We start from the raw sequence: 14,447 nt of genomic DNA on the forward strand, positions 1-14,447 counted from the left end.
ATGACGTCATCTACGACCGTGCCTTAACTAGATCGCAAGTTACGGGGAAATGTCAGGGAAATATCAAGGAATTTCAAAATGCTTTCCCCCTGGACACCCTGGGAGGACTACCTGTAGCTTAAAACAGGGGAAGAATTCCCCCCCCCCTCACTATTTAAACCTTACTCCCCTTTGAATTCCTCCTCAGATACGGAAACCGTGGACACAACCAGCCTTGCCTGCATGAGGGATCCCAGCGCTGCTTTATCACGTCGCAGAACCATGGCTTTGCAGTAGATCCGGCTAGCTTGCCATCTGGCTGGCTTCCTCTCTTTACCAATGCAAACGATCACTCGAACGAGGGGATTGTGCACGAGTCAAAGCCATTTTTCAGGTAAGGGCAAGCAAGAGAAAAGGAGGTTAAGCAAGTGAGTTGGGGCGCCCTTCTTTATTCTGATTTGATGGAGTCATACAGAAGACCTAAGGAAGAGCCTTTCTGGATCAGCTCCAGGGTTCATTTCATCCAGCCTTCTGTAGTGACCAATCTGGTGCATTCAGGAAGCTCCAAGCATTATAAGGAATGTGATACTCTTTTCCACTGTTGCATCCAAAATGTAGTATTTAAGATGTGCTGTTTTGTGTATTAGCATTAGCATTTAGACTTACGGGAGGTGGACAAAAAAATGGAAATACCTTGAAAATCCAGATTTGGAATCCAGATTTGTGAAGCTCCCTTCGAACAGTTTTTGTGGAAACTGAGTTCTGTATGTGTCTATTGAGCTCTGCAGTGATTTTAGGAGCTGTGGTCTTGCGATCCGCTCTAACAATTCGCTTTAGAGTCCGACGGTCTCTCTCAGACAACTTCGACTTTTGACCAGACCTGTGCTTGGCTGAGGACGTTTTCCCTTCTCTTTCAAAAGCAGTCATTACTTTTGAGACATTACCTCTTGAAACGCCAAACATTCGGGCACTTTCTGTTACACTAGCACCTGCCATTCGAACATCAACAATTTGGCCTCTTTGAAAGATCTACCATTTCTAGAAGGTTATAACCAATTTCCTTAAATTTCTGTAAAAAAAAAAAGTAGTTTAAAAAACATATCAAATAACATAATTTAAGAAAACATTAAAATATGTCAAGTTTTGATTGATTTGAACATGTTTTCAAACATGATGCCAAAAAGTCAAGTGTTTCCATTTTTTGGTCCAACCCCTGTATATACCTCTTCATGGTGCTTTACAGCCCTCTCTAAGCAGTTTACAAAGCGTAAACATATTGCCCCCAACAATCTGGGTCCTTGTGTATGTATGTGTTGTCAAGTTCTTGACTCCTAGCAACTACATAGCAGTTTTCAAGCAATATTTTCAAAATGCTTTGCTAGTGTTTTTCTATGGCTGAGCGAAAGTGACTGTCACCCAGCTGTCTTATATGCTTGAGGCCGGACTAGAACTCAGATTTCCCTACTCATGATTTAGCACCTTAATCACTAGATCAAAGACAGGAAGTAGCTATCAGGTCTAATTGTCATTAGTAGCCCAGTCTTCCATCAATTTCTCCAATCTAAAACCTTCTCCCCATCAGATGGCAAAAAAATCCAGGTTCTTTTAATCAGCCAAAAGTCCTCCTTTGTTAAGACTTTGAATTCTTGCCTTGGGTTCAAGATGTGCACATTTTTGTATGCCTTGCACCCTGCCTCCCCTTATCTGCCTTTGTTCTAAATAAGCAGCACCAGCTGCTGTAGATTTTCCTTATAGGAGAGCTGCTCTAACAATTTTGACAGAACACAGTGGTACCTCTATTTACGAACTTAATTTGTTCCGTGACCAGGCTCTTAAGTAGAAAGGTTTGTAAGAAGAAGCAATTTTTCCCATAGGAATCAATGTAAAAGCAAATAATGCGTGTGATTGGGGAAACCACAGGGAGGATGGAGTCCTTGTTTCTTCTTAGGAGATTCCTAGAGAGGCCCCACAGAGGCTTCTCCCCACCTTTTCCGGTCCTTTTTCCTTCCAGGAGATTCCTAGAGAGGCCCCATGGAGGCTTCTCCACGGTTTTTCCGGCCCTGTTTCCTCCCAGGAGATTCCTAGAGAGGCCCCATGGAGGCTTCTCCACGCCTTTTCCGGCCCTGTTTCCTCCCAGGAGATTCCTAGAGAGGCCCCATGGAGGCTTCTCCACGGTTTTTCCGGCCCTGTTTCCTCCCAGGAGATTCCTAGAGAGGCCCCATGGAGACTTCTCCCCGCCTTTTCCGGCCCTGTTTCCTCCCAGGAGATTCCTAGAGAGGACCCATGGAGGCTTCTCCATGGTTTTTCCGGCCCTGTTTCCTCCCAGGAGATTCCTAGAGAGGACCCATGGAGGCTTCTCCCTGCCTTTTCTGGTTACAGTTTTGGAGGCTCGAGTTTGTAAGTGGAAAATGGTTCTTGAGAAGAGGCAAAAAAATCTTGAACACCCGGTTCTTATCTAGAATAGTCCGTAAGTAGAAGCGTTCTTAGGTAGAGGTACCACTGTACTAGAGAGTGTTATTGCATCGTCTTAAGGGGCTTGGATTGCACCCATAACATTCCCCTCCTTGTTTTCTCCCAGTGTGCAGTTCCACCCAGAGCACAATGCGGGGCCGATGGATCTCGAATGTCTTTTTGACGTCTTCCTGGAGACAGTGCAGGACAACATTGCTGGAGGGCAGAGCCCTAAAACAGGTGGGAGCTCTGTGACTAGGTTGGCTTCTGCAAGCATGGAGATGTAGACCTGGTTTTACCTCCATGCTGCCCCGTATATAGCCAGCAGGCTGTACCCCTTCTATAGGGAGCTTGCTGGTCTCCCGGCAATGTTGAAGCTTTGCCGGGTCCACAGAGGGGCTGAAATTGCTGCAGTGATCATCCGGGCATCCCTTTCTCTTCTCTCCCACCTCCAGTGTGTAAACGGCTGCAGGACTGCCTGCATGATTCAAAAGTCCTGCCTGCCAGCAACCTGCCCCGCCCTCACAAGGTGCTCATCCTGGGCTCTGGGGGCCTCTCTATAGGGCAGGCAGGTGAGTTTGACTACTCTGGCTCCCAGGTGAGTGAGGGAGGAAATGGGAGTCAAACAGGCAGTGGGGAAAATTGCCATGTGGGATGTGGGTTGGGTGGAATGCACACAAGCCGAAAGAATTGAGGGCTTTTGTGGATGGCAAAGTCACCCGTGTGCTTGAGGTTATTTTTAGTAGGTGTTCTGTCGGTCTCTGTGGTAGACTCCTCCCAAAAATTCACAGTTACAAATTTCAGACACACACACACACGTTTGAAAATTCAAAACAATGTTCTTTATAATGAAAATTCACTTAAACTAAGCCCTCTTTTTGTATAGCAAAGAGCACTGGTCTCCAAACAAACTGGTAATTTGTACAAGTCCCTTATCAGTTCTGTGATACTTATCTTGCAGCTGTGAGGTAATTCACAGTCCTTCTTCTTTCACAAAGTGAAACACACTTTGCTCTGCTTTAGTTTCAAAGCGGGGAAAAATCAGCACACAAAATGTCAAAGTCAGTAAAGCAGTCACGAAACACAATGATCAGATAATCCTCCACAATGGCCAAACCCACAGGCTACTATTTATAGCAGCCTCACTAATTACCACAGCCCCACCCAACCACAGGTGGCCTCATTTTCTTTGATAATAATCTCTCAGTTGTTGTTGCCTATGCATCGCTCTCCGCATGCGTGGCTGTATCATTAACCCTTGTTCTGAATCCAAGGAGGAGCTAGATAATTGATCTCCTTCTGAGCTGTCTGCCACACTCTCCTCCTCCCTGTCACTCATGTCTTCTTGGTCAGAGGAGCCTTCATCATCAGATTCCACCGGGGGCAAAACAGGCCTGCAGCATGTGGATGTCTCCCCCACATCCACAGTCCTTGGGGCAGGAGCTGGGCCAGAGCTAACCACAACAGTAGGGAGGTATCATTTCTTTTGTACTGGTACAGGGCAGCAGTTGGTCTCAGTTCACCTTCAGCTGCATCATAGAGAAGCAAGGATTATTCTTATGGCTGGTGGCACAGTCAGCCAGGTGACTGGATGTGACACAGTTTTTATCCTTCTTTTGAGTCCGTCCCAAGGCTGGGATAGGCAGAAGTAGTTTTATTTATTATTTATTTATTTATTGGATTTGTATGCCGCCCCTCTCCAGAGACTCGGGGCGGCTAACAGCGACAATAAAACAGTGTACAATAGTAATTTGGTATTGATGATTAAAAATCAATTAATATAAAAACCAAACATACATACATACATACCATGCATAGAATTGTAAAGGCCTAGGGGGAAAGAGGATCTCAATTCCCCCATGCCTGGCGGCAGAGGTGGGTTTTAAGTTGTTTACGAAAGGCAAGGAGGGTGGGGGCAGTTCTAATCTCTGGGGGGAGTTGTAAGCTATTCCATGTAAATCTTATCTTTTTTTGTAATTGACTGATGGTGATTTTGTCAACGCTGATAATTTTCAAGATATTTGGGGATTGCACCCAAGACATCCATTGCTATTAGTACTATCTTGACTTTCTTTTATCATTATTATCATTGGACACACAGGCAGCTAGAGTTTATACAGGTTCAATGTTTTTATCGACCCATTGAGCCCGTATTGTTTTAATGTATATGTTTCCTAATTCCCAGTTACTTTAGATCACGAGTGATAAACTATATTTCATTGAGGGCCGCATTAGGGTTGTGTTTGACCTCAGGGTGGGGTGGGGATGCTGGGCAATGCGTGGTCAGCTCGACATCACTCATGTCGGCACTTGTAGTGGCCCTCGCGATCTGCCAGCAAAAATGGGCTCCCAACCTCCATTTCTGGCTGCAGCGGCTATCTGCAGCCCACTGCCAGCAAAAATGGAGCTCAAGAGGGCTGCATACAGCCCTCACGAACTCTGTTTTGTCTGGCAGAGGTGCTGCGGGCCGGTCCTTTTCTGTTTCCAGAATGGTCCCACGTGCCAGATCTGGCCCTTGGGGCTTGAGTTCAACACCCCTGCTTTAGTTGGTTTACAAATTGTTAAAAACATTTTTAAAAAGTAACAATACGAGAAACACAAAACTAATATGGAAGGGGAAACAATGGGAACAAGGAAAAAGAAGAAAAGGGAATGGGTAGACAGTAACAATTTGGTGGGATTTGTTGTCCGTTCACACCATGAAAGTGAAAATATACATATACATATATATATTTTATTATTATTACTATTTATTGGATTTGTATGCCGCCCCTCTCCGCAGACTCGGGGCGGCTAACAACAATGATAAAAAACAACATGTAACAATCCAATTTAATGAAACAACTAAAAACCCTTATTATAAAAACCAAACATATACAGAAACATACCATACATAACTTATAATGGCCTAGGGGAAGGAATATCCTAACTCCCCCATGCCTGGCGACAAAGGTGGGTCTTGAGTAATTTGCGAAAGACAAGGAGGGTGGGGACTGTTCTAATCTCTGGGGGGAGTTGATTCCAGAGGGCCGGGGCCGCCACAGAGAAGGCTCTTCCCCTGGGTCTCGCCAAACGACATTGTTTGATCGACAGGACCCGGAGAAGGCCAACTCTGTAGGACCTTATCGGTCGCTGGGATTCGTGCGGTAGAAGGCGGTATATATATATATATAGAGAAGGCAATGGGTCAGGATTAATCCTGGCTTATGTTAGGTGTTAAGGAGTGGGCAGAGTTATCTCTGAGTGGTCAAAGATACACATACACAGAGGAAACATAGAAATTTTGCAGATATCCAGTTGATAGTCCAGACATACTAGTAATAATTCAGTAATACAATCCAGATATATTCAGTATGTAAAATGTTATTTACTTTGGCAAATATCTTAGTCAAAAACAATCCTAGTCATACACAATTACATTAGTCAATAGCTCTCAATACATGTACAATACTATAAGCCTTAGATGTTCAGTTTACAAATATATTAAACCTTCATTTGAACACACAGATCTACAGCATAGTCACAAAGACAAACTAGCAAAGAATAGGAGAGGTGGGGAGAGGGAGAGAGAGGGGGGAGGAGAGTCATGCTTCTGGCTCCCTCTTATTATTAATTGGATTTGTATGCCGCCCCTCTCGGTGGCAATCTGTAACACTAACTCTTAAAGCAGTAGTGTTCTGTTACATGTAGGCATACATTGTTTGTTTTATATATTGCCAAACCCAACTAGTTATGCACATAGTACTAACAGCTTATTTCAGCAAATTATTTTCCCAAAGAAAAACAATGTCTTTATTCTAAAACTGTATTCACCAATTTATCTTGATTACTGAATTCACCACAATTAATTTCCTGGTTTTGCGTAATATATTTAGCCATAAAGTAACTTGCCAAAGACATTAGGCCGAAATTCACATTAGCCAAATTTTCCATGATGCGCAGATTCAACTGCTAAGTCTTTTAACACATTTTTTATTTTGATGGTGTTGCCTCGTGGATGGCTTTACTACATTGTTAGACCTATATGCGTATTTTGACAATGCCTGGTGGTGTGTTGCAAGGATGACAACCTATTCAGTCATAATCTCACTTTTCCGCCCTCCCAGGCCATCAAAGCTCTGAGAGAAGAGAACATCCAGACGGTGCTCATCAACGCAAACATTGCCACTGTTCAGACCTCCAAAGGTTTGGCGGACAAGGTCTACTTCTTGCCCATTACTCCTGACTATGTTACCCAGGTGAATTTACTATCTCCCTTCCCCAGATTCCTTGTTGCTCATCTGCCACTCAATACTCCTGTTCTATTTGGAAACTGTGAGTGTCCTAACACAGTGTTTTTCAACCAGTGTGCCGCGGCACACTAGTGTGCCGTGAGACATGGTCAGGTGTGCCGCGAAGCTCAGAGAGAGAAAGAAAGAAAGAGAGAGAGAGAAAGAGCAAAAGAGAGAGAAAGCAAGAGAGAGAGAAAAAGAAAACAGAGAGAGAGAGAAATAAAGCAAGAGAGAGAGAGAAAGCAAGAGAGGGAAAAAGAAAGAGAACGAGAGAGAGAGAAAGAAAGAAAGGAAGAGAGAGAGAGAGAAAGAGAACAAGAGAGAAAGAGAAAGAAAGAGAGAGAGAGGGAGGGAAGGTGGGAGAGAGAAAGACATAGAGGGAGGGAGGGAGAGAGAAAGAGGAAGGAAGAGGAAGGAAGGAAGAGAGAAAGAAAGAGGGAAGGAGAGAGAGAGAGAAAAGAGAAAGAGAGAGAAAGAGGGAGGGAGAGAGAAATAGAGCGAAAGGGAGGAAGAAACAGAATTTTTTTGTCCAAACTTTTTTTAGCTGCCCCCCCCCATCCCCACTCAATGTGCCCCATGGTTTTGTAAATGTAAAAAATGTGCCGCGGCTCAAAAAAGGTTGAAAATCACTGTCCTAACATATAGGTAGTCCTCAACTTACAACGATTTGTTGACTAGCCATTTAAAGATACAGCTTCCTTGAAAAGAGTGGCCCATCACCCATTTACACACTTATGAATGTTGCATAGCATCCCCATGTTCATATGATCTAAATCCGACAGTGGTGTTTATTATGACCTGGGTTCATGTGATCACCATTTGTAACCTTTCCAGTTGGCTTCCGACAAGCAAAGTCAGTACAGGAAGCCAGATTTTTCTTAACGACCATATAATTTATAGAGCCAGGGTGGCACAGTGATTAGAGTGCAGCACTGCAGGCTACTTCAGCTAACCGCTAGCTGTAGTTCAGCAGTTCAAATCTCACCAACGGCTCAAGGTCGACTCAGCTTTTCATCCTTTTGAGGTGGGTAAAAATAGGACCCAGATTGTGGGGGGCAATATATGCTGATTCTGTAAACCACTATTAGAGGGCTGTAAAAGCACTATGAAGTGGTATATAAGTCTAAATGCTGATGCTAAAATGCTAATTCATTTAACTCTGGCAATAGCATCATAAAGTGGACTGCAAAATTCACTTAGCTGCCTTGTCTAGCAATGGAAATTTTGGGCTCAGTTGTAGTTGCAAGTTGAGGGATACCTGAATGGTTAAGGTTTTTTAAATTTATTTATTATTTATTAATCAGATTTGTATGCCGCCCCTCTCCGCAGAGTCGGGGCGGCTCACAGCAATAATAATACAATGTAAACAAATCTAATATTTAAGTTAATTTAAAACCCCAATTTAGAAACCAATCATACATACTAACATACCATGCATAAATTTTATAAGCCTAGGGGGAGGGAAAGTCTCAATTCCCCCATGCCTGACGACAGAGGTGGGTTTTAAGGAGCTTACGAAAGGCAAGGAGGGTGGGGGCAACTCTGATATCTGGGGGGAGTTGGTTCCAAAGGGTCGGGGCCGCCACAGAGAAGGCTCTTTCCCTGGGTCGCGCCAAACGACATTGTTTAGTTGACGGGACCCGGAGAAGGCCAACTCTGTGGGACCTAACTGGTCGCTGGGATTTGTGCGGCAGAAGGCGGTCCCGGAGATATTCTGGTCCGGTGCCATGAGGGGTTGGGGAACCTCTCTACTTTCCTTACTGAATTTAGGGGTGGGATAAGACCGGAACTGAGTGAGGGTGACATTCTCAGTCTTCCCCTTTTGTTCTCTATGGTCAGGTGATAAAGAACGAGCGCCCAGATGGGATCTTGCTGACGTTTGGAGGACAGACAGCGCTCAACTGTGGTGTGGAGCTGACTAAGGCTGGGGTGTTGGAGCGCTACAACGTGCGTGTGCTGGGCACTCCCGTGGCCTCTATTGAGATGACAGAGGACCGCAAAGTCTTTGTGGAGAAGATGGAGGAGATAGGAGAACATGTAGCCCCTAGCGAGGCTGCCTGCTCCATTGAACAAGTATGTCATTCTACTTGTGGTTAGCATTCCACACTGAGCTAACCAATGTTGGAATACCAAACTTAGAAACAGAGTACGGTGGTACCTCTACTTAAGAACTTAATTCGTTCCGTGACCAGGTTCTTAAGTAGAAAAGTTTGTAAGTAGAAGCAATTTTGCCCATAGGAATCAATGTAAAAGCAAATAATGCATGCAAACCCATTAGGAAAGAAATAAAAGCTCAGAATTTGGGTGGGAGGAGGAGGAAGAAGAGGAGGAAGAAGAGGAGGAAGAGAGTGGTTGCTGAAGGAAGAAGGTGAGGGGAATCAAAAAAATCCAAAACATTACGGCTTAAAAAAAAAGAGGGACACTGAGGCAGCGAGGAGGAACACGTGCCTCCCGTACACCAGGTGTGAGGCTGCCTCCCATACACTGCACCAGAGAGAGAAACCCAGGGGGAATGGCAGGAAACTGGCTGGGCCTTCATGCTGCTCTCAAATTTCCTGGGAAATTTTTCTGGGCTCGGGTTCTTAAGTAGAAAATGGTTCTTAAGAAGAGGCAAAAAAAAATCTTGAACACCTGGTTCTTATTTAGAAAAGTTCTTAAGTAGAGGTGTTCTTAGGTAAAGGTACCTCTGTATATGTGGCACGGTGATTGTTATACAAACATAGAATATTGATGGCAGAAAAAGACCTCATGGTCCATCTAGTCTGCCCTTATACTATTTCCTGTATTTGTTCAGCCAATAGCACAGACCAATATAGTAGAGTAAAAATATTAATTACAATGTATACAACAGATTAACCAGCATATACAGTCAGCTACATACATATCAAATCAAGCAATCATAGATAGTTCTATACATACAGCAACTAGCCATTCATATTATACACAATGCCATACAATACTGTAATATAACACATGGACCAATATTAAGCACACAGCAAGTACATAGACCAATATTTAGCACATAGCAATATGTTAGCATGCAGCAGTATGAAGCATTAGCAAGACTAACTGCAATAGCCACCAGCAACCAACAATACATTACAATTCAACAGAGTGCAATACATCTTTTTTTAAAAAATAATTTTTATTTACATATATATAATGAGACAATAACGACAAACAGTACACTTTCATAAAATACAGAAAACAGAAAAAACAAGCAAGAGATATATTTCTTCTCTTCTCCTGTAGTAGAGACGAAGAAGGGAGAATCCTAATACTAGAAATTACTATAGACCAAAAAGAGATATTAATGATAGTTATTTATGCACCTAATACGAATTAAAAAGATTTTTACAAAAAACTATATGACCAAATAAACAGAATGCAAAACCCCAACATGTGTATACTGGGTGATTACAACGCGATAGTAGATCCACGAATTGACTATAAAACAGGTTTTTTTTGATATGGTGGAAGAATACAGATTAAAAGATATATGGAGAGAAAGAAATAGACATGTTCTGTCTGGGTGCCCCCAGACTTCAACACCAACTGGAAAAAACAGGCAGACACGCTGGTAAAAACAAAAGCACTTTATAGTTTGAAAAATAAACACAGAGAAAAACCTGTTCTTCCCAACAGGCAGGCTATGAGGCTTCACAGCAAAGTCCTGACGGCCAGACAATACAGCAGACTTCTTGCTGGCACACACACCACTGTAGAGAATAAGCCCCCACGCCTTTTCCCCCAAGGTTTCAGCCTTCAAGGCCACAAGCCAGAATCAGAGACGCCAAAGATCACAGCCAGGTCCCAGGACTCCCAAAGATAATACTCCACAATACAGGAAGGGTGGGTCTGCCTTTTCAGCCTTTCTGGGGAGAACCACACCCAAACCCAGCTGTTACCTATTTAGGACTGGAAGTACCTGGCTAATTGTCCCCTTCGTTGTGCTGCTCTTCTCTGCCTGTGATCGATGATGGCTTGAGCATTTTCATCTAAGGACTCCAGGCTGCTTGCTGGGGAGAGCTCCACCCCGGGGGATTCTGGCTGTTCTCCCTCTCCCTCGGCCTGATATTCCTCCTCCCCTTCTGCCTGGGCCTCCTCCTCCTCCTGCTGTTCCTCATCCTCCCCCTCTGAGCAGGGAGCCGGCAGGGGTTCAGCCGTTCCCTGAGGAGCCTCAGACGGAATCACAACAAGACATAAGACAAAATTTACATACTACTCTTCCCCACACCAATCATGGTCCAGACTAGATATGTTCTGGACCACAAATGAAATCGAAAACATAGTAGAAGAAATCAATGTTGGTATAAACACATGGGCGGACCACCATCCCATAGTAGTAAGACTTAAAACAGAAGGAAAGGGGAATAAACGTTGGGCTATATATCCAAATATAATAAAAGCAAAAGAATATATAAAATATATGACCAGAGAATTAAAATACTTTTTGAAATATAATTGGAATAACGACACCTCAATCCAAAATATCTGGGACACTGCTAAGGCGTACACAAGGGGTTTAACAATTACATATGCAAGCAGAGAAAATAAGGAAAAAAACCACATTTCTTCCTTTTATGGCTAATTGCAGCCTAGCTCTTAAAGTAACCTTATACTATTTCCTCCAAACATACATTGCTGGTTAGTTCATATATTGACAAGCCCAATGAAACATAGTTAGGAACTTCCTCTGACTGGGGAACAGAAAAGACATGGGGCTTTCTGAAGTGAACCTCACGTTGGCCACTTGGGTCTGCCAGAATTGCTGGCCAAAGGCATGAGATGTCTTCTGATAACCACCACTGGGGATAATGGATTCTCCTAAACGCTTTTTCCTCAACAGGCACAGGTTGCTGCAGAGCGGCTTGGCTACCCAGTGCTTGTGCGCTCAGCCTATGCATTGGGCGGACTGGGCTCTGGGTTTGCCAATGGACGGGAAGAGCTGATGGCCCTGGTCAGCCAAGCCTTTGCCCACACCTCGCAGGTGCTGGTGGACAAGTCCCTCAAGGGCTGGAAGGAGATCGAATACGAGGTGGTGCGTGACGCTTATGACAACTGTGTCACGGTAAGCCCATTGGGTTAAAGGGGTAGAGGGAGGTTCATCACCAGAAGGGAGAGTTTGAGCTTGTTTTGGGTGCCAGAAAAAGGATGAGCAAAATTTCCTTACATTAAAATTAAGCAGCCAAATTTTAGGGTTGCAAATCGCTATTTGCTGCTTGGGTGTCCAAGGTAGCTAGACGGGTCCCAACCTTTGACATTACCAACAAGAACATTGCAAATTGTATCTATGCAAGGAAGTGATTTGGAGCAAAGATAGAGAAAAAACACTTTTTAACTAGAATAGAATGAAAACAAATGTAAATTGCCTCATAAGAACATAAGAAGAGCCATGCTGAATCGAGCCATAGCCCATTCGAGTCCAGCATTCTGTGTCACACAGTGGCCCACCAATTGTCCATGGGGATCTTGAGCAGAAAGAAAAGACAAAACCCTCCCTTTCCCTTGATCCCCAACAAATGGTACTCAAGGGAATCCTTTCTGCCTCAATCAACATAGAGGCAGCACTTGGACATCCGTTTCAATAACCACTGATACACTTGGCATCCATGAATCTGTCTAATCCTGCCTTGAAGCTATCAAGGCTGACAGCTGTCATGACCTCTTCTGGAAGTGGATTCCATAAACCAACGACCCTCTGGGTGAAGAAATATTTCCCTTTATTTGTCCTCACTTTTTTACCTATGAGCTTTGGGAAGTGCCCCCTCGTCCTTATGTTGTGTGATAGAGAAAAGAATTTTTCTCTATCCACCTTTTCTATCCCACACATGATTTTATACACTTCGATCAAGTCACCCCTTAAACACCGTCTTTCAAGGCTGAAGACACCAAGGTGTTGCAATCTGGTTTCATAAGGGAGGTGCTCCATTTCCTTGATCATTCTTGTTGCCCTTTTTTGCACCTTTTCCAGTTCCATTACAGTGGTACCTCTACTTATGAACTTAATTCGTTGTGTGACCAGGTTCTTAAGTAGAAAAGTTTGTAAGAAGAAGCAATTTTTCCCATAGGAATCAATGTAAAAGCAAATAATACGTGCGATTGGGGAAACCACAGGGAGGGTGGAGGCCCTGTTTCCTCCCAAGAGATTCTTAGAGAGGCCCCACAGAGGCTTCTCTCCACCTTTTCTGGCCCTGTTTCCTCCCAGGAAATTCCTAGAGAGGCCCCACGGAGGCTTCTCCCCGCCTTTTCCGATTACAGTTTTGGAGGCTCGGGTTTGTAAGTGGAAAATGGTTCTTGAGAAGAAGCAAAAAAATCTTGAACACCCGGTTCTTATCTAGAAAAGTTTGTAAGTAGAGGCGTTCTTAGGTAGAGGTACCATTGCATATCCTTCTTGAAGTGCTGTGACCAGAACTGTACACAGTACTCACTGTACTCAGTGAAAGGCAAAAGGAAAAGACAGAAAAAAGGATCATGACGAAGGTCCCCATAACAATAGTTAGTGAGGCAGGAGGCCTAACTTGGGACCTAAGAACTTGGAGACATGGATTTGCAGGTTGTATTGCAGCAGTGACGAGGGGATGCCTTCTCATCTAGCTGATCCTCTCGGTTCCCAATCCTGAACAGGTATGCAATATGGAAAACCTGGACCCGTTGGGCATCCACACTGGTGAATCTATAGTGGTGGCCCCCAGCCAGACGCTCAATGACAGGGAATACAGTCTCCTGCGCACTACAGCCATCAAGGTGGTTCGTCACCTGGGCATCATTGGAGAATGCAACGTTCAATATGCCCTGAATCCTGAGTCTGAGCAGGTGAGATGCTCTTGGGTTGAGATTGCAGATGTATGGGAACCTATGCCTGATTGTCCTTGTTGAGTAGTGTATGTTGACACTGTGAGCTTACTTGCAGGTTAGGGCTGGAAAAAAATTATTTGGAGCAAGTTAGAGCAATTTAAAAAGCCTTGCAAAGATTTAGGGCTTGGAAAACATTTTTCACCGAGAAAAACAAAAAAAGCCTGCAAGGTAAGAGCTGGGAAGATCGTTAGCAGCTAGTTAAGGCTGGAAAAAAAAGCTACATTCAGAGTATAAGACACCCAATTATCAGCCTCTTTCAGCAAGGAAAAGTGTGCATCTAATACTCTGAAAAATACGGTAATTCACAGTTTCAAGGCAATTTTTCCTAGCTCAATTCAGCCTGGGACCTTCTCCATGTTAACCACATACTCTGTCCCGAGTCATCATTCATTCCCAGGAAGTACGGAAACTTTCTCATTCTGCTGGGTTGCATCTGTCTCTTTCCTGTCCCACAGTACTACATCATAGAGGTGAATGCTCGGCTCTCACGGAGTTCAGCTCTGGCAAGCAAGGCTACTGGCTACCCCTTGGCCTATGTGGCCGCTAAGCTGGCTTTGGGCATCCCGTTGCCTATCCTCAGGTAATGCCTGCATGCTCTGGGGTGCAGGGTGCGTTGCGTGGCTAGAATTATCTGGGGAGGGGTCTGCTCGCTTATTGCCCCCACTGTGTCAACTGATTATTTGCTTAAATACCTTTCCAGCTTTTAAGGAGCCAATCCCCTATGTATTTTTAATCTTGCTTAAAATACGTGAGTGATAAAATTGTGTCTTAGTTGCCACCTTGGATTCTTGCCACCTCTTATACCAGTGATGACGCACCTTTTTTCCCCTTGTGTGTCAAAACCATGTGCATACATGATATCACGCATGCACACGTGTCCACACCCAT

General features: G+C 44.1%; 1 protein-coding gene across 1 annotated transcript in view; it reads left to right on the forward strand.

Annotated features, from left to right (window-relative positions):
• The window catches only part of CAD (carbamoyl-phosphate synthetase 2, aspartate transcarbamylase, and dihydroorotase), an 85,987-nt gene that overhangs the window by 17,225 nt on the left and 54,315 nt on the right, over positions 1–14,447 (forward strand). The window contains exons 7-14 of the mRNA XM_070734979.1: positions 188–373; positions 2,558–2,670; positions 2,886–3,028; positions 6,537–6,668; positions 8,541–8,774; positions 11,551–11,772; positions 13,329–13,517; positions 14,015–14,139. Of these exons, the coding sequence (XP_070591080.1) occupies positions 188–373; positions 2,558–2,670; positions 2,886–3,028; positions 6,537–6,668; positions 8,541–8,774; positions 11,551–11,772; positions 13,329–13,517; positions 14,015–14,139 (1,344 nt within the window). The remainder of the gene's footprint in view (positions 1–187; positions 374–2,557; positions 2,671–2,885; positions 3,029–6,536; positions 6,669–8,540; positions 8,775–11,550; positions 11,773–13,328; positions 13,518–14,014; positions 14,140–14,447) is intronic.

This window comes from Erythrolamprus reginae, chromosome 1 (assembly GCF_031021105.1).
Source record: "Erythrolamprus reginae isolate rEryReg1 chromosome 1, rEryReg1.hap1, whole genome shotgun sequence".
Taxonomy (NCBI): Eukaryota; Metazoa; Chordata; class Lepidosauria; order Squamata; family Dipsadidae; genus Erythrolamprus; species Erythrolamprus reginae.